The sequence below is a fragment of the Thermobia domestica genome, chromosome 7 (genome assembly GCF_964235325.1).
Source record: "Thermobia domestica chromosome 7, izTheDome1.hap1.1, whole genome shotgun sequence".
Taxonomy (NCBI): domain Eukaryota; kingdom Metazoa; phylum Arthropoda; class Insecta; order Zygentoma; family Lepismatidae; genus Thermobia; species Thermobia domestica.
The window spans coordinates 108,809,996-108,831,356 of NC_137460.1; the positions used below are offsets into that span (position 1 = coordinate 108,809,996).

The window sequence follows — 21,361 nt, forward strand, 5'->3', positions numbered from 1 at the left end:
CTTTTAACTTGTTGACATTCTTTAGCTACTCAAAATAACTTTGCGTATCTGGAAGCTACATATTTACAACATACTTTGTGATACAAAATGTTAAAGTTTTAACTAGAAAAAGTTAACAATGTCTTTGTAGCAGTTTGTGGTGAAATAGGCTTAAGAACATGAATCAATGAATGTAGAGTTATTTAAACAAGGAAACAAGGAACAATAAAAGTTTACCGCTTTGGTTATCTGCTGCGCAAATGACAGGTATGTGAGCAATGAATGACAAGCTATACTATGTATAAAATGCTGGACACGCGTTGTTAAAATTACTAACCTTCACGTCTAGTGGTGACTTCTTAGCGTCTGCCAGAAGTTCCTGCAAAGAAAAAAAGAAATTAAACCATTAACAACAAAACAATACAGTTATTGGTCTTCAGTTCTAACACTAAATCTGCACGATATATGTAGTGTAAAATTGAATTCGTGAGAATACAATACATTACACGATGAATAAAGTTTTAATTGCTTTTTTTCTTCTTAAAGTAAACAGAAAGAACATGGTTTTCGAGCTGCTTATTATTTGCAGAGACATTAATATTCAATCACAGATTCATTCGTATTTGCCTTACATTCAGAATGGACTGTCCAAATTAAATAGCCGGTAGTACAGAAATTGACACAGCGTCACATCATTTTGTCGGAGAGGGAGTGTTATTACCACACTAACAAAAATGTATTATTCCTATGTGCGATCAAAACTGGAATATGTATTGTATTGTATTAATTTCGTCCTTTTTTTTCATACATTTAGCACAGTATTACAGTGCATATGAAGTGGACAAGTCATGTATATATAAACCCAAAGTAAAAAGAACAATAATAATGAAAATTACACACACCAGATTAATACATATGCCTAACATCTTACATGATATTATTATTATACCTTACATTTTGCATTACATAATTATTAAAAATAAAGTTAAAGTAACTAATTATTACTTGCAGTGTATTTAGAAATCTTCAAACAATTACCTAATGCTAAAAACAAGTAATGACACTGGTTTACTGTACTTCATGTAAAATTTTTATTCAGTTAGCAATTCATGTATTCCTCTACCAAGTAAAAGCAGTTGTAATAAATATTTCTAGAGTTCTTTTTTAAATCTAGCAACAGAATCCTGAGTCTTTATATCTTTGATAAGTTTATTGTAAAGCATCATACCCGCGTATTTACACAGTTTTTCACATAATATTGTTCTGTGCTCTACAATAGAAAAGTTTTGTTTGTTTTTTGTATCATGATCATGATGTTCTATTCGCGTAAGGATACCTTGTAGGTGTCTCTTTACAAATGATTTAAAATAAACAAACATGGTTCTGGAAGTATATGAAGTTTTTTTTTTTTTTTTTTTTTTTTTAAATATTGGTTTGCATTAATCTTTTGGTTTAGCAGTTGCCATCATTATTATTATTCGTTTCTGTATTATAAAAATTACTTTGGATTTCCCCAAAATATAATGCCACCTGTTAAATTCGACTGGAATAATCCAAAGTAAGTTTTTAAAATAGACTCAAAACATTTTTAAGTACTTTAATTGCAAAATAAACAATTATTTGCACATCCCAAGAGAGATTTTTAACTATTAAAATTCCTGAGAACTTATTTCAGTTTACATAGTCTATTTCGTTATTTTCAATTACAATGTTCACAGGCTGTGTATGTTTATTGCGCATGTGATGAAAATTGATTGCTTATGTCTTTTCAATATTTAAGCTTATTTTCTTTAATCCACTGAGACAGTTTACAAAGGATTTCGTTTACACTACCTTCAACATCCTCATTTGTTTTACCTTTTACTATAATATTAGCGCCATCTGCATAAAGGGATGCTTCTGCTGGAGCAATATTACTTGGTTAATAAATATCAAAAATAATAACGACCCTAATACGAATCCTTGTGGCACTCCACACAGTATTTCTTGTTTCCCGTTATGTAGTATGTAGTTTGGTTTGTATCTCTCTTATTATATGTAATTTCTACTACTTGCTACCGATTCTTCAGATACGATTTAAACCATTTGGACGCAATGCCTCTTATTCCATTATCTTGTAGGTTTGAGAGAAGATTTCTATGTGACACTAAGCCAAATGCTTTGGAAAGATAAAGGAAAACATCTATACATTTCTCCTTACTATCTAAACTTTTATGTACAATTTCTACGAAGTTATATATTGTGGTTTCCATTGATTTCCCTTTTAGGAAGCCATATTGCTCGTATGTTATTAGTTCGTGTTTAAGCAAAAAGGGTGCTAGAAGGACACTCATTGTGGTTTCCAAGATTTTTGAGAAAGTTGAGAGAAGTGAAATAGGTCTACAATTTTCTAATGCTGATTTGTCGTCTTTTTTATATACTGGTTTTACTTTTGCCAGTTTTAATATACTAGGGAATTCTCCACTTGATTACGACATATTTATGAGGAAACACAGGGGGTCAGCAATATATTTAATGTTTTTCTTTACAATACTTGGCGGTATGTTATTGTGATTTGGAACCCATCACAACAGCAATACCGACACAAAATGGAAAAAGTGCAATCTAAATTTATCAAATACTTGGCATACAAGAGAACTGGAATCCATCCATCTTATGACAATTATCTACACTTGAACTTCCGTATCATAGACAACTTCTGTATCCCTACACTTGAACAAAGGCAAACTGTGAAAAATCTTATTTTTCTCCATAAAAAGTACAAGAACGAGTTTACTGTAAGGATCTCATATAGACACTAAATTTTCATGCCCCGACACTTAAAACCCGTGTTGACAACTCTGGCCTGTTCTTCTGCGAAAAAGCAAGGACCAATGTATTATTGAAATCACTAACCTAGAGAATATGCTGTTCTTATAACAAAATATGTATCGAACACAAAGAAATTGACATCTGTAATATGAACTATAATATGTTCAAGGAAATTATTGTAAAATTATTTTGTAATACACCAACACTATAATTGGGCTTATGCTTGTTGTGTTGATGACAAATAAATAAATAAATAAATTATATTATTTGAAGGTATTTAGCTAGGTAGTTCTAAATGAATTGTGTCAAAAAGGAAAACTTTCTTGACTTAGGTAACTTTCAAAAATTAATCTACACTAAACCATACCCCATGCATAGCTGTAGGATTAATAATTTCTGCTACATAACTATTGAACAATCTCCTTATTCTGTTTTACAGCATCAATTATCTCAATGTGTTTGTAAGTAAATTGTTTCTTGGTTAATATCCAAAGTTTTTATACTTGACCCTTAGCTTCTTCAGAACTAAACACATTTATTTATAGATGTGTGTGGCTATAAGCATCCCACATGTCTATAACCACATGATTTTAACTGAAACCTAAAATACAATTTTGAAATATTCTTAAAATAAAAAGCGCTGTTTTAGTTTGGGGTTTGATTACAGAATACAGTCGCGATGTCCCGGCAGGTGCACACCCTGAAATTGTTGTTCGGAGGAGTCCAATACTGCAAGCCACAACGTCTATGTAGTATTGGACGGGTATTATTCTGGACCCGAAAGGACGATAAGTAACTGTAAAACACTTCTACCTATATTTTCAGAAAAAAATGATACAACTAGATTGTTTCTTATAAGAGAAAGAGTACAGATGGAAGTGTACGATCAAATTTTCATGCTGCATCAGTCGTCTCCCTGTTAAATACGTATAATTTTATTGAGAAAGTGTACAAACGTATGTTGGAGTTGAGAAGTTTTATTTGGGGAGGGTCCGAACCCGGTTGACTCCCCTCCTCCATAGCTCCCGACAATAACTTCAGGTTAGCCAATCGTACACGCACCTTAAAAAGTTACTACAAAGATCCAGAAGTTACGTATACAAATTATTTTGTACATTGTTGAAGAAAAATAATGTAAATATATTTCAGGGAAATTAATTCATTTTATTTTCGTTCATAAATACATGTGTCTCAGGGAAGGGCATCGTAAGTCCACCTGTGCTAGACACAAATACACAAATTCTGTCTCGTCCCGTCGAAATCTCTTTCAATAGAAACAAAAACATTTTTTTTTCGAGACGAAACATTAGATTCAGTCGGTTTCGTGCGCACAGAGGCGTAGCTAGAACAGTAAAACAGGGGGACCGAGATAATTTGGGGTGCTGACCTGTTTCACTTTACATTCATAATTTCTTTGTACCCCTATGACAACAGGATAGCATTTTTTTCTTAACTCTGTTACCTTCTCTCGAGGAAACAACGGGATAGAAAAGCAGTATTAATATTTTAAATTGGATTCTTTATTCCGCCCAACAACAAATCACTATTTTTTTTTTTCAAAGACAAAAGTTACAAGAATTCCTCCACTGCTTATTTGAACATATATTTATCTAAAGAAACAACTTCAAGTTTCAGGAGGCTGAAGATGATCACAAGGGAGGGGGTGGAGAGCTCAATCCCTCCTCTGGCCACCTCCTAGCTACGCACATGCGTGCACATCACTACTCAGTATGTTTTGGCTTGCATTAAAATTAACTACAACTTAACAAAAGCTATTACAATTGAGGCTCACAGTCAATATACTCCCTATTGTTAATAGATTACTCGAAAGAAAAAGAGTACAAATTATTTCATGATCGCATGATGCTTCGACCGACCGACCACCTGATGGATATTGATTCTAAGAATTGGAGAGAAAAGGAGATCAGCATTTCTGTCGGTTCAGTGACACGCGTCTATCCTCCAACACATGTCTAGACTCAGAACAAGGAGCGGAAGAGAGACGGATTCTAATGTCACGCACAATAAAAGCTCTCTACACGCATGATATCGATGCGAAAATACCTTCAATTCTTACAGGCTTTAAATAAATGACTTCAACTTTAGTATCTATTTGAGTTTCACTTACATAAAATTATTATGGTTATTGATCGTAACTTTAATACTAAATTTCCCAAGACGATCTGTTCCAAGGTGGATTCTATCCCATTTACCTAATTTAAGGCCAATAAGCCAGTAGAGAAGGGTTTCGAAGATCACTCTCTTTCTCCTGTGATTTGAATACAGTACATTAAAATTTGGACGTCAAAATTGGAATGGATGGATAGACTGAGAAGTAGGATTTGCGATGCTGTGTATACAAACACCGAGAAACTAATAGCTTCACTACGCGATATTTCCCTGCACAAGTTAATATTCCTTAGGAATAATGCACTCTATTTTCCTATAGGAGTTAAATAATTAGGTCATTGACAAGAGTTCCGATGTAAGTACTCGATTCAAATTCGATATCCAACAGTCCTGATGTAAGTACTCAATTCAAAATCAATATCCAACAAAGTTCCGATTTAAGTACTCGATTAAAAATCGATATTCAACAGAGTCCCGATGAAGGTACTCAATTTAAAGTCGATATCCAGATATCTGCTTTACAAGTTAATATCAGCTTGCCTTTTGAGTTTTGAAAATACTGAAATTTATAAAAGGGAACTTTTATACATAGCGAACTAAATATCCATAATTAATCATTTTAATGATCTCTATTGGTAATAAGAGGGCATGATGGCTCAGTGGTAAAGCGTTCAACTCTGGTGTGATAGGTTTGCTGATGTGACCCCAAGCTATGTGGGTTTATGGAGGACAAAATCGTGTCTATGGGCTTTCTCGGGTTTCCTTCGTTCCCACCCACATTCTCACTCCAATTCCTTCCATAAACTTTCACTTTTATTAATCAACCATTTACTTTGCCCTACAGGGTATATATATATATATATATATATATATATATATATATATATATATATATATATATATATATAATCAGGATATGATCAAGGGAGGGGCTAAACCATAGTTTGCCGCTTTATCCAGTGTAAAACAGGATTGAAGTCCATTTCATCCATACCTGAGGGTCAAAGGGACGCCATAGGCCGTATAACCCCACTTGAATCACCCCTTATATATATATATATATATATATATATATATATATATATATATATATATATATATATATATATATATATATATATATATACATGTTGTTTCCTCCTTGCCTTCGGCTCGTTCACAAACTGCTTGCACAGTAGCGACATCTCTTGGTATCAGTAGGAGGCAGCACAGGTAGCAACAATTATTAATCTCCCCGAACTATTGGAAATTAGTGTGAAAAAAATTAAAGGAAATCTTTGAGTTTTACGTCCTACGGTTATGCCGGTTAGGCTAAAGGAGACGATGATGATGAGTAATAAATGAAATGGTGGAATGAAGAAAGTGGGAGGAAACGGGAAACCGCGAGGAGACCCACGCACACGGTGTTTGTCCACCACAAAGTTCACTTGGCGGGGACTGGGATCGAACCCGGGACCCCAAGCACCAGAGGTGAATGCTCTACCACTGAACTACCGCGGCCCCTGGAAATTAGTATGACTGGCAAACAAGAGTATTGCATTTATAATACGGATTAAGAATATATGTATAAAATATTCTCTTAGGTGCTTATGCAATCCGTAAATCTTAAGTGTTTTGAAGTTTGCATATCATCCGTACAGACCGATCCATTTCTTTTATTATTTATAATAAGGACATGTTCGTCTGCTTCCCAAGTGTAATCATTCTAGGATTTGCTGATGCAGTGGCGGATCCAGGGGGAGGGACGATTGCCTCCTTCCCAGAAGAGGAAACTTTCTTATTTTGTATATATAAATAAAACCCATCCCAGAGTTTGGACCTCTTAAAGGTAGCTCTAAGTAGCAGTATTCCAAGCCACCTCCCTTCCCCTAGAAGTCCGTCCTGGATCCACCCCTGTGCTGATGAGGCATAGCGAAAAATTCTCGATAATGGCATTGGAATTTGTCTATCTGATCATTTTCTTTAAATTCAAGTTTAAAATTTCCTTTTCAATAGTCAAGTTACCTGAGATGCCGATCTACAATTTATGATAAAGATCATGAATTAACGCTAGTAATAGAATCCAGATCTTAAAAACGGAAATTGGGCTGAAACGTCATCGCAAGCGTCACCAATCTACAGAGTTCTAATTCTTCTACTGTACGTACTAAACTTGAGCTAAAAGTATACATGGATCATATCCTTTTATGTAAATAAGTCTGCATAACAAACAGGTATTAATGGTCACATGCAAGCAAGGCATATATGGGAGAAATATGAAAAAATACTAAATGAAAAATAAACTTTTGACCCCTCCTGAGTAACTCCTAGTCGAAAATTGAAAAAAAAAAAAAAGTACGCGTTTAGATCTGATGAACTTCTGTGTACAAAATATGGTGGCTCTAGGCTTCTGATAAAAGTTGATTACAAACATATATATATATATATATATATATATATATATATATATATATATATATATATATATATATATATATATATATATATATATATAATTATAGATTGATTCCCTTATGAAGATTTTGAGCATGGCGAATGGCTCATATTAAATTGAAGCCAGCTGTATTTACTTCTGTTTCCTGCTAACAAAAGCGAAAGAATTATTCTAAGTAAATAGTGATCGTGTGCTTTCATATAAGACAGATATTATTAGTAGCAGTATGGTTGGACAGCTTTACAAAGAGAGAAAAAAAAAATGTGTATTCGCACGTTATAATCATCTTTCTACAACTGATTCATAACAAGCAGCGATTGAATAAAAGACATGTTATCCCTCTTCATTACAGGAAAGAAAAGAACACAATTTTCCAACAAATGTAGCATCAACTAAAGCGAACACTTTACCTCTTTGTTTCTACTTGGTGGATTTATCGGTTTTTCTGCAATGTTGCCAGCTTATTATAAAACATTTGTCAGAAATTTTGTAATGACGAGGTTTTGATTAAATATTAGTAGAAAACTTTTCTCGATAAATTTGATGTCTTTGCAGTACCATGGTTAAAATTTATGTTTTCACAGGGTGATTGCAACTTCAGAAACTTTTGGCATTGCAACTTATTATATAGGATGGGTGGGAATTAATTCCCTATTGAAAAAAAAATAACTCTTTTAATACTTCACCTAAACAAAAAGCATCTTGTTCCTTATAATGGTAGATGATATGTCATTGTAAGTATTGGTGGCGATTTTGGCATAATGTCTAACCTTGCTTAAGTGGGCTCAGCTGGTATCCCGGTACAAAATATGGCAGTACGTGGCACAGAGATGGTGACGAAGTATAAAAGAACCTCGTGCCTCAGTAGACGCAAACGCCACAAGGAATTGCCATTCGAAGCTAATGGACACAGATTCTGCAGTATATATTAGGAGACTCGGTCGTCCTTCAACAGCCAGGACGGACGAAAATATGCAAATGGTTCAGGAAATGTTTACTCGAAGTTAGAAATTGTAAAAACAGGCATCTCGGGAAAGTGGTTTAACCTGATACACAACCTGAACTGTTCTGAAGGAACAGTTGAATTTTCGTGTATGGAAACCACATTATTGCCATGAATTATCGCCAGAAGGCTGTGATCACCGGTTGGGTGATTATGCTTACTTAGCATGAAGACTGGTCCGATCTTTTCGGTAATAGCATGTGCCAAATTAAGCCGTGTTCATATCAGGGAGTTCGTTAACAGGTACAATTCTCATTATTGAACAAGAGGATCCAAGAGTGATGTTTCAAAAAGGCAACATTGTCCAAAGGTTACAGTGATGCGGCATAACACGAAAGTTGTGGATCCATATGTAACTCGGATCACAATGAATGCAGAATGGTATCTTGCTATATTTGAAGATTTCACGGTATTGTATCCACGCAAGACAATTACAACGACCTAATCTTTACGCAAAATGAGGCCCCGCTTCATTTCGTGCGTCCTATCCGTGCATGGCTAAACAGCCAGTTTCCAGAACGCTGGTTAAGACATCGTGATCTCCTTGAATGGCCAGCAAGGATTTCTGACTTAATACCCTGCGACTACTACTTATGAGGATGGGCGAAAGAGGCACTTTATCGCACAAAACTCATAGATGAATTGGAAGAGCGAATTCGCCAAGTTCTCTCAAACGTACAATTTGAGTATCTGTAAAAGTCTATCAGACACTTCTCCAGCCATTTACGAAAACTGGTGGAAAATGGTAATGCTTAAGTGAAATTTTAGTAATTTATAACAATTCGACTATTGCAAGGAGCAAAATGCTTTTTGTTTCATGAAAATTAGTAAAGTATTTAAAAATGTTATAAACAATTTTCAATGAGTTAATATTTGCCCACCTCGTATATGATATCACTAGGATCAGAAAGATGATAATAGTGACGGATCTTATTATGAAAATAACGAGAAAGTATACGTGAGTGAACATCATGTGCTAATAATGAGGAAGAAAACGTCGTTTATGTTGAAAATTACAGGCAAGATTGTGGTCGACAAGAATGATCCTCTAAAATTATATAAACCTCTGTACATTGTTCTGAACAATGTGTTTTTAAAACGGTAAATACTTGAAGTTTAGTGTTCCTAATTAGCACAAAGACAATATGAGACGTGTACTTACAGAATAGCATGACATTCGAAGCGCATGAGCTCCTGCCGGGAGCAGAACCTGAATATTCCGTTTTAAAGGCACGTATGCTAACAATATAGTCACGTATTAGTTTAATAGTTTAAAAAGAAGGCGTGTTTGCTTTATAATTTACACCTCTCCCTCTCCCTCTCCAAGTTCTGATTTTAGGGCTCAGGTGGGAACGGCGGAGGAAAGAAACTTCCTAAAACTTTAGTTATTCGAAAGCTCAAATCAGCGTTCGAGATCTCATTAAAATACTCCTCTTTCTTGCATACTAGTCAGAAAGATGAATTATTTCCAGACAAATTTTTATTAAGAATATGCTCTTCAGTCCCCTTGTCGAGCCCGCTGAACTAATTTCAAGGTCACGTTGTATTATTGCAAACGGGGCAAATGCATTCAAGTTCCGTCATCGAGCTCGTTGAACATTGTACTTTATCTGTATGTATAAGTAGTGCGAGTGTCGCTTTTCTTTTGTTCGTTTTGTGTTCGGGAGAATGGCTGGACGTCCAGAGAAGCGGGAAGCTGCATCGTACTTACACAAAGGTACGTCTATTCATTATAAAACCTATTTTAGGGAATACATTTCGCTTCTTTCTTATCAAGAAATGTCTGGTGTGTATTATTAGTATGAAATTTCATTAATATGAACTAAAGTTTGTAAATATAAGACGTCATTGTTGGCGTGTTCATCCGGCTGAACAATCGTACACAACTGATAAAATTCTGGCTAATCCTTGTACTACTGCGTCGTATTTCATTTTTATTGTTACTTCCTAGAAACATTGAACAATTGTTTGTATAATTGTTTAGGCTTGTAGTCAGGGTTGGGTGCTTAACTAGCTGGAATTGTTGCTGTACTTATTTAATGTTGTATGAATTATTTTAAATGTTAATTTGGCGTTTCTTTTCAACAAATTAACTCTAGAACTTGACAATTCTGGTTAATTAAAGAGAAAACTTGTTTCGATTTCTATTTCAGGTCGAGGCCTTGACCAAGATGATGTACTTCAAATCATTGATGAAAGCGATATTGACGCTTATGAAAGTGATGTATCGAGAATGAAAGAGTTAGTATTTAAGTATTAAGCTCTGAAGAGGAAGAGGAAAAAATAATGTTGCTCCACATTTTTTTAATTTTTGAATTTAGGCAGCATTCATTGAGGGGATGAGTGTACCCAGCTTATTAATATTTGTAATTTACCAGTTTAGTAATTTGTATGTATGACTGAGTTGGGGGGGCGTATGGGGACATCAGCATTGAGGCCGTATGTCCATGTCACGATCGACACGGCTGCTCGCACAAGTACTGTATCAATAGAAGAGCAAAGGAAAGCTAAAACGAATATATCAAAAACAAAAAGTGCTGCCAAATTAAAAACAAAAAATAATGATAAAAGAATAAATATATGGAATAAAAATAGATAACAAGAACAATAAATATAGAAAAAAACAAAAAGATAGAAAAATAGCTAAAAGCGTAGCAGCAATTAAAAGAATAGACTAGAAAGCACAGAGAATGTAAGCAACCTCAGAAGCATGAAAAAAATGAAGTACCAAGCTAACAATACCATCATCAACCACCAAAGCGCGGGTAAAGGTACAAAGCAATCCGTGACGTTCTCTGAGATCTGAATATTCAGGACATTCCACAAGAATGTGCTGAATACTCAGTGGGACAATACACTCCTCACAATATGGACGGCTCAAACCACGCAACAAATACTCATGTGTCAGGTGAGAATGTCCGATACGAAAACACGTCAGAAGACACTTCATCTAGATGAATAGAGTGAGAAGATGTATCTCACTTTCCTAGGAGCGGCTTAACTGCGTACATTTTCATTAGGCTGGTCCCAAACTGCTTGCCAATGAGTGCGTATCAAGGTGGAAAAATGAGTAAAGATCGCAGTAAGGAAGAATATGCTCCAATGCAACTTCAACCAAGGCGGCGTTCTTGGCGATTGTGGCAGCACGTTCGTTTCCCCGGATGCCAACATGACCCGGCACCCAAGAGATAACGATGACACAGTCCTGGTGTTAGAGCTGATGGCTGGATCTCAGAAGAATGACTTCAAAGAAAGGCGTGCTTAATGAAGACTTGTGGAGGCCCCTAATTATGCTCTGAGAATCGATGCAAACCAGCTCACGACGGAACGAGAGCGTAAGAGCATGTTCACAGGCAAGCATAATGGCAGTAAATTAAGCAGTATATACGGAACACATGCGATGTAAGCTATATTCTGAGTTGCTCTCATCAATGACAAAGGCACAGCCAACAGAATTTCCCTCTTTAAACAATCCGTATAGAACACATTAAAATTAGGGTACTGTTCTAAGAGTGGTGTAAACTGTTGCTGGTACAGCTGGGAATTAGTATGCTGCTTGGGGTGTGAAGACAAACGTAATTCAAACCGTGGTGATCGAAGCAGCCTTGTTGGGACAACAAAAATTGAAGCAACGAAAGAGAGGGCCACACAAATTCGTCAAAAAGGAGACTCTCACACACATGGATATACCATGGACGGACCATGTGTACAGCGACGACGTGCAGCATAGAGGTCGTAAATCCGGCCATCACACAAGAAAATCTACAGAGGTGATTAGAAATACAGAGCACGTGTTGGCTTCAACACAAGGGCTGGCAACAGGACTGGTACGAAGCGCGCCAGTAGCTAGTCGAATATCCAGGTAAAGAACTCTTTCTAGTTGTTTCACCAGAGAAGAGCGAGTGGACATATAAACAATAAACAAGGGTGTTCAAAATCAACAGGTCCCAAATGTATCTAGTGCAATATTATACTGCATTCAGGAAAACAGGAACTATTTCTATGATTTCTATGGAAAGTGAACCGGATAATGGAGTGCAGAAAGGGAAATGAAATGGAATGAACTAATAGTTCACAAATTATCAATATAAACACATTATAAATATTGTACAGATCAGGGGCGGATCCAGGGGTTCGATCGCCCCCCCAGAAGACGAAATTTTGTTATATATATATATATATATAACCCATCCCAAAGTTCGGAGCACTTAAAAGTTGGGGTATAACCTCCCACCGCCCCCTCAGAAGTAAGTCCTGGATCCGCCCCTGGTACACATTATATATTAGTTTAACATAGTCAACATACATAACTGAATGTACGATAAATATAAAAATAAATTTACTCAAAATTTAAGAAGGTGAATCTTACTGTTCTTCCAAAAATAAGTATCCGATTATGGACAGAAATGTAGTGCCTTGTTACAAATGTTCAGCCGGCTGAACAGGCCCCCCACCACACCCCGTCAACCCTACCCCAACGAAACTGTCATTTATGTGTTTCATAGCACCCCAATTTCATAATATATAAAACTCCTATCTCTGCGATTCCAACTAACAGCTTGGGACTGAAGAGGATATTATATATAGCTACGTCTGTATTCTTGGAATAAAATTCCCTTGGCCCTCTCCGCTTGTCTAGTGACTAGTGCATTCAGTGCATGTGGTCCCGGATTCGATTACCGAAAAGCATTAAAAATCTGGATGCACTATGAGGTTCGAATTCCATCTTAAAACTATAGGTCCACGTCTTGCAGCCTCGGTTTTGAATGGAACACTACGCTTCAAACAATAATGAATTCTCCAATTTTACGACACATTAAACGTAAAGACGGAAATTTTTGATCCATACATAGGCTAGTAAAATGAAAAAAAGAGAGAAGAAGAACTACAACTATTAGATCAGGATGTTGAAGAAATAATTAGCAGATAAAAAAGATTCAGTAATATGCTCCGATTATTTAGCAGTAAAGAACATTTAGATTACGTGAATCTTGTTTTGACTCACAAAAGTTGAATACGGAACTTTACACTATGCCTTATGTAATATAATTATGTTACAGTTGGTATCACTGATTTTCCTGTCTCACGTGGCATCGCGGCACCACTTTTACGTGAAGCCTTTCAGCTGGGCAATGAAATCTCGCAACTGTTTGCAGCACACGTGATCGCTGCAGTTGTGATAATGCGGTGTTCAATTCTCACACTCCGCTTCCCTCCGAACACACACACAGACTCACAATTTTACAGACCAGTTGAACTCTACCGTACCAACTACTTTCCGCAGATTTACCAAAAAAAAAAAAATTCTCATGGAGCCCCTGTCGCTATGCAACTCATTCTCACTACTCTGTATTCAGGGACGCAATGCTTAAGGATATCTCGAGCCCAAGACACTCAAAAATATGGATTAACATCTCTTCTTACAATTCCCCTAATCATACTGCTGCACTCTATCAGCTAAATCAACATCGTTGGTATCCTATGTGGTCACACTATGGAAGGTTTCCTATAGCCGCATGGCTAGCGTGGAGCACAGTATATCTCCGGTTAATGTAGGTTCGGGCTAGATTTCCGGGAAAAGATTTAGCAGATCGCGGAGAAATAATATTGTTCGGTGGGTGGTGGGGATTGAAGTCCGGTCATTTTATAAATGCTTTTCAGTAAGCTACCCCGAATATTGGCTTTTATAATACAGTAATTATTTTCTAAAGACTATCCATCTTATATATAAAAGAGAACGTACAAATCCTTTGTTCCCTCATCACGCTAATACGGCTGAACCAATTTCTTTCATTTTTGGGGGGTTATTAGGATTTGGACCCTAGATGGTTTTTATCATATCACTTTAATTTTTAATTACCAGTGTCTTGAGATAATTGACCATTCAAGTGTCCATAACGTACAAATCCTTTGTTAGTTCATCATAGGTAAAAATAAACGTATTTATATGCAACCCGCATGACCGTGTCACTCGGCGGGTTAACATAAATGACAGGCGATATAATGTTAACATTTACTGCAAGCATATTTCACGGGTATTAAACACATGAGATATGGAGTTGTGCATTTAAATTTTCATTTCAACCCAGCGAAGCGGGTAATATATGCTAGTTATTGTATAAATATAATGAATAAATACTTTTGTTTAAAGCAAATAGTACGTAAAAAATCGGAAGTTATAGTTTTTACGAGCGTTGGCTTCGCATTCAGGAGGTCGCGGGTTCGATTCCCGCTGTCGTCCATCCTGACAGGTTTTCCAGGGTTTTCCTCAGCCCTACCAGGCAAAGGCCGGGATGGTACCTACTAAACAGGCCCTGGCCGATACCTTCCCAAATCCTTTCCATTGTTATTGTTGTTGTTAGATATCCAGTATAAAATGGCCTCGGAGCTTTTATCTGGTGATTGTTAAATAAATAAATAAATAAATAAATAAAAATAAATACTAAATTTAAATATCATTGAACAGGACGAAAATCTAATCCTAGACCCCTACAATGTAAGGTTTTCAATACAACTAGAAGCAAAAGTACTATCACGACATTGTTGTTAAATTATGATCAAAATGTTACACAAGGAACATGGTTGATATTAAAACATGTGGGTTTCTTTTCTTTTCTTTCTTTTTCTTTTTCTTTTTTTTTTTTTTTAGTTTAACGCCCCTCGATTATGCTCTAAGATAAAAGAAGACGGTGATGATGACAATGAACGAACTGGAAGAGTGAAGAACGTGGGAGGAAACGGGATTTTCATTTGGTTTTCAGTTTAGTGTCCCTTTCAGCAGCGAGGCTCTATGAAACTGGACCACAGCTTAATGTGGGTTCCGAACCACAAACTCCCGCTGGGAATTAAACCCGGCTCTTCCACGCCAAAGGCTTGTACGCTAACCGTTTTAGTTCGGGAGAAAACTTATGCACATAATGATTGTCAACCACAATAAATCATTACGGGAGCTCAAATCAAACAAGGGACCTAACGCACCAGAAGTGAACGCTCTATCACTGAGCCAGATTGGCCCTTACAACTGGGTTTCGTTTCATATTACGGGACAATACTGAATTCGAAAGAAAAATATTAGTTTCGGTTTCAATTGAAGTATAAGGACGGAGACGGAACTTTTCTTGTAGCACTGAATCCAGAAAAAAAAAAAAAAAAAATCACACTTTCGGTTTCATTATTAGGACGAAGACAGAACTTTTCATGGAACATTTAAGTCACATCAAAACAGCATTCCTCTTCATAATTCACAGTTTTGGAACTGATACCTTTCAACAGAAAGACGGACATAGCCTTTCTATAAGTTTTTCCATAGCTATACATAGCGCAGTTTGGAAGGCTAATAAACCATGATTAAGCGTTATTAAAGCCTGTTAAATTATTTCGAATCAATACTATTTTAAAGGTTATTTATTTATTATATTATTGTAGACTGTAATTTAACAACAATATTAGAAAGTCTATCTGCGAATCCTTGACATTTCACCGCAAAAATCAATGTGATGCTATAGATACCCGTATTACCTTACTGAAATGTTTAACAAGGGAAAGGACGTTGAAATATTTACAACATGAGAGACCTACATTGTCCTTATTGAACCTTTAGAACTGCTTATTCTAAATGAATTTATCAAATTTGCGTAGTACCCGCTGGTCAAGTTCCTTGAGTGAGTGCCTTATGTCCCTTTCATATTATCCGGCGATTTTCCGGATCCGGTTCCGGCGAATTGCCGGACGAGGTAGAAAGACATTGCAAGCAATGAAGCTCTTCACATATGTGCGGCGGTCACCGGACATTCATCCGGCGAGCAAAAACAGCCGGATCTCCCTGCTAGAATCCGGCGCGGCAAATCGCCGTGGATAGCCAAGCGGAACATTACAAGCAATGACGCTGTTTACATATACGCGGCAAACTACCGGATGGGTGTTGGGGGAGGAAGCAAGTGTTGCCAGGAAAGAGCAGAAAGTGGCTGCTATAATATGGGAGCGTGTGGTTTTGTGTGTTATGTGGAGTGTGTGTGTGTATGTGGTTATGTTCTAGCCCAGTACATCTGGAGTAATTAACCAAACTTGTATATACAATATATGGGGAAAGATGACATGTAAAATTAATTGAAAACGACCAATACTACCGAAGTGTCGAAATCAATATAAATTATTATTTTTCTATGTAATAGAAGATTAGGAGATGTCCGGGTAGCACTGGACAAATGAGCTTCTATAAATTTGTGGTGAGCCAAAATTGAAATATACACTATCAAATATTTCAGCAATACAGTCTTTTGCTATATATTTATGTACTATTTTGCTACGCAAAGCAAGAGAGAATTCATGATGTGATATTTGATAAATATACCGTACTTTATATATTTTATGATTATCTGGCTGTAATTTCTTGAATAGTCCTCTGAATTCAGAGACTAGAGCAGTGCTTTAAAGAGAGTTGACTCAATAGTCGGACCGCTTAAAACAAAAGAATAAACCCGAAATAGTATAATAATAATAATAATAATAATAATAATAATAATAATAATAATAATAATAATAATAATAATAATAATCTAATATAAATAAAATAAAGAGTTTATGTGTCTGTCTGTCTTTGTGCGGCCTAGGGACCATACGAGTGGACCGAAAGTTACCAAAATTTGGTCACGGATACCTTGGTCCAGGCTCCAGATCAAACCGATGCGCTTTTTTCAAAATTCGAACCAGGAGGTCTCAGGGGGGCGTTTACCAGGACATGTAAAAGTAGTAGAAAATGACCGATATTAGTGTGAAATCCATAGTTTTCGCGGTCGCTGAGATCAATGGTAACACTACCATTAGCGATGACTTCAGCCACCATTTGTATGCGGGCCGGGGATCACCAGAGGAAGGGGGGATTTCGAGACATGTAAAAATAATCGAAAATGACCGATATTAATGTCAAATCCATAGCTTTCGGGGTCACTGAGCTCAATGGTGAAACTCAAGATAGCGTTTACTTTCACATTTAGTCCCCATCAGCTAAGAAACTTGGGCCAGGAGATCACTAAGACATGTAAAAAATAATCCACAATGACCGATATTAGTGTGAAATTCACAGTTTTCGCGGTCTGAGATAAATGGTGATACTTTCATTAGGATGATTTTCAAATTCAGCCACCATTGTATGCGGGCCGGGGGTCACCGGGCTGGAGAATTGCGAGACAGGTAAAAATAATCGAAAATGACCAATATTAGTGTCAAATCAATAGTTTTCGCTGTCGCTGAGATGAATGGTGATTCTCGCAAGGCGTTGACTTCCAAATACAGCCCCCGTCGACTGGGAGCCAGAGGCGTTGTTTTTTCAAAATTGGAACCAGAGGATCACAGAGGCGTTTACTTTCTATGTAAAAGTAGTAGAAAATGACAGATGTTAGTGTCACATTCATAGTTTTTGCGGTATCGGCTGAAGACCAGAGGCGATTTTTTCACAATTCGAACCAGGGAGGGGTCTCAGGGGGCGTTTACCGGGACATGTAAAAGTAGTAGAAAATGACCAATATTTGTGTCGAAGTAATTAAAGAATTTTCCTTCGTCTTCCCTTAATTGTGGAAACAGTATAGAAAAATCTCCTTCAAGATACCGCTTCTCTAAAAAAGGGTGAACCCATATGTGTCTCTGACTTTTTTTCTGCCTGTGTCTTAACAAGGCGAGTAGAAAACACATTTTGCGTCTGTCCATTACAACCACCACAACACGACAAGAGTCACTTAGTTTTGTTTCTTCAGTTGCACAGCAACCCTGCTCGCATATTTTTCATCCACGGCAAAACGCCGGATAATATGAAAGGGGCCGAAACCGGATCCGGCAAATCGCCGGATAATGTGAAAGAGGCATTAGCCACACGGGTTCTATTACCGGTGTGGGAAAGCCTTGAAATTTGAACGTTTTTAGGGCATTTAAGTCTTCTACCTTAAACTGTAGACCCACATCTCGTGTAGCTTCGTGCTGAAAAGGGACACTAAACTCCAACTAACTAACCTATCAGGTTCTTTTTCTTACAACTATGACCTGATGGTACACGGGGTCTCGGGTTCAATCTCCGGTCGGAGAAACTTAAAATTTGAATGCATTGCAGTGCTTCGGATCCAACTTTAAACAGAAGGTCCCATTTCATATTACCTCGATAATGAAAACAAACGTTATACTTCAATCAATTACAAATAATTCTTTTACATTAACTTTCTTTTATACAATAATCGTGAACATTGTCAGCAAAGAGCTGCCAATCATGACACTAGTAAAAGCACCCCAGCATAGATAAATTTCTAACTGTGCTTTTAATACTAATTTGAGGATTCTGAATTCAATCCGTCCAATGAGACCACAAGAAAAGTTATCTAAAAGTTGGTGTCTTTGAAGTACTTCTTATGCCAATAGTAAAATGGCCATGCTTCGATACATTTCAAATTGCGCTTTTTTTTTTCTTATACTAATTTGAGGATCTGAATCCAATGAAAGTATTTTCAAACATATCCGTTCATAGAGTCACGGGAAAAATTTACCTTAAAATTGGGGATATTTATATTTTATTTATATTTCAAATTTGAATTAGCTTTCTAAGCGCAACATAGTCAGGTATGTTTATTTTTAGTTCCATTTGATTTAGCCTCCTCACATTAGTATAAAAAATGCAATTAGAAATTTATTCCAAATTAGTAAAAAAAAAAAAAAAAAAGTGCAATTAGAAATTGATCCAAGCTTAAGCATGATTGTTAGTTTTCTGCTTCAATTCCAGAAAAAAAAAAAACTCCTGCGCGTTAGATAAGCCCGTTTCTCTAAGAGTAGAACTGGTTGCATACGATAAAGGCTTACATCGATTTTAAAATCGGAAAAACTATCTTTCCCAGTTCAGCGACTAAAACAAGTTGAGCAAAGTCAGCGGGGTTCCATTATTCCCAAGACATTTAACACATTCTGACCCTTCTTTTAAGCCACTAGACGGATCTTGGTCAAACCTTGCCATGTACGGTACTTATTTCGATTTTTGAACAGTTTTATTATTATTATTATTTACCACGTTTTGTTGTCAATATGTAAAATGTGTCATATTCGGCAAACATGAAAACAAAAAATAAAATAAAATAATAACATCTGTTGAAAAGATGCATAATTAATTTCTACAGATATAAAACATTACACTGCAGATGCTGTAAGATACGATTTTTCAATTTCTTTCAGAATTACAGAGTACATATCGTAACCAGGTAACACGAGTGTGATCACTTAAAATTTATTATATATATATATATATATATATATATATATAAAATAGTGTTTCCGCTTCCTAATATGTCTCAACCTGCAACAAACATTTTTTTTTTTTTAATGAGTTCCAGATCTTCAACTGGCTGATTTTTTCCTACATTAGCAAGCCATTAAGGTTTGCCCATGACACGAGAGAAAATTTTTGTAACGTGATAAGGAATCCAACGAAACAAAGCTCTTCCAACAGAAACTAATACATTTTCCGATTAAGAAAATCAATGTCACGATCACGACAATTTCTCGAGATGAGATGAGGAAAAAAATGGGGGGGGGGCACGGTGGCTCCGTAGTAAAGCGCTCACCTATGGTGTGGATGTTCCCTGGTTTGATCGCACACAATATGATTTTTTTTGGTGGACAACACTGTGTTCGTGGGATTTCTTGGGAGTTCTCCCACTTCGCCTTACAATTTCATTTCAACTGTTTCAATACTCAATCATTTCTACTAATCATCCGTCTTCTTTTGCCTACATAATATAATCGTGGAACTTTCTACAGATTTCTTTTAACTTTCATTTTTCAAGATGAGACATCTTCAACCCTTATTGTTTATTGAAAATCAGCATCCATTTTTAGCACAGATGACGCTATATGAAATGTAGATCTAAAATTAAAGAAGGAATCCAAATCACTGAAATACGTTCAAATAGCAATGCTTTTCCACCGGGAACACGTACATCATAAACGTGTTCTCTAAATACTACATCAGCGGGGAAGCCCTAAATTATTGAGTAAACAGGAACTCTACAAGACAGACATTCATGGATGCTTCTGAAGCTATAAAATTGGTTTCATGTTTCTTTTTGCGGCACCGCAGACTTGGGTATGTGACCTTAAACACAAGTATTCTCATCGGGATTCAAACCCAAGGACTTGCATACCTAAGGCGGGGGACTACAACTACTAAACTTCAAGGTGTTCAAAGTATAAAATAAACTATATAGAAACATACATATACCAGACGCAAAAGTTATTTAGACAATAGGGGGCACAGTTCCTAAATATTTAATAGACTTGTCGGATAGATGACGCTAGTGTTAAAACTAACTATATTTCTCAAGTAGTATTATTCTGAGAAACTGTTAAGATATCAGTTGTTGTACACATACTTTTAAAAAAAAAAATATTTGAAACAATTACATTTTTCCAAAATAAACATTTTTTCAGCCCATAGCTCCACTTATTAGCCGTTATCACATTGTTTTATAGTAACTATGTACAGGATAGCTCAATAAAATATTTGAAGCCTGTAACTAGCTCATTTGGATTGCTTCATGGTAGAAATGTACATAAAATGTTATTAGAAACTGTGGTGTAAAATCACAGAAACATTTCTGAACTAGATAATTTTTATTGGATGTTATTATTACGAAAGAATTGGTAGAATGAGAATATGCGAAGAAAGTAGACAATCCCGGCAATACACAGGGACTATGATGTCTACCATATACTCACATGGACTGAGATCGAACCTAGGACTCTTCACACCAGACATAAGCGCTCTACCACTGAGCCACACAAGTTAATCGGAGAAATCTGTTCAAAAATCTAGTCTCACACAGCCCACAGCCTTTTAACGTACAAGCTAGCATCATACTAAATTGTTTTAACAAAGGTTTGTTTTGTATTTGAAACCAACTAACGTACTCGTTTATTGTTTTAGAACCTTGTTAACCTCTTGATTAGTAGAAGTCAGTGCTATCAACATTAATATC

The 21,361-nt window shown here is 36.2% G+C and overlaps 1 protein-coding gene across 2 annotated transcripts in view; it reads right to left on the reverse strand.

Moving 5' to 3' along the window:
- LOC145690326 (protein phosphatase 1 regulatory subunit 14B) overlaps positions 1 to 21,361 on the reverse strand; it is a 413,214-nt gene that overhangs the window by 20,160 nt on the left and 371,693 nt on the right. For both annotated transcript variants that reach the window (XM_081765111.1, XM_081765112.1), the window contains exon 4: positions 317 to 358. In XM_081765111.1, coding sequence (XP_081621237.1) covers positions 317 to 358 — 42 coding nt within the window. The remainder of the gene's footprint in view (positions 1 to 316; positions 359 to 21,361) is intronic.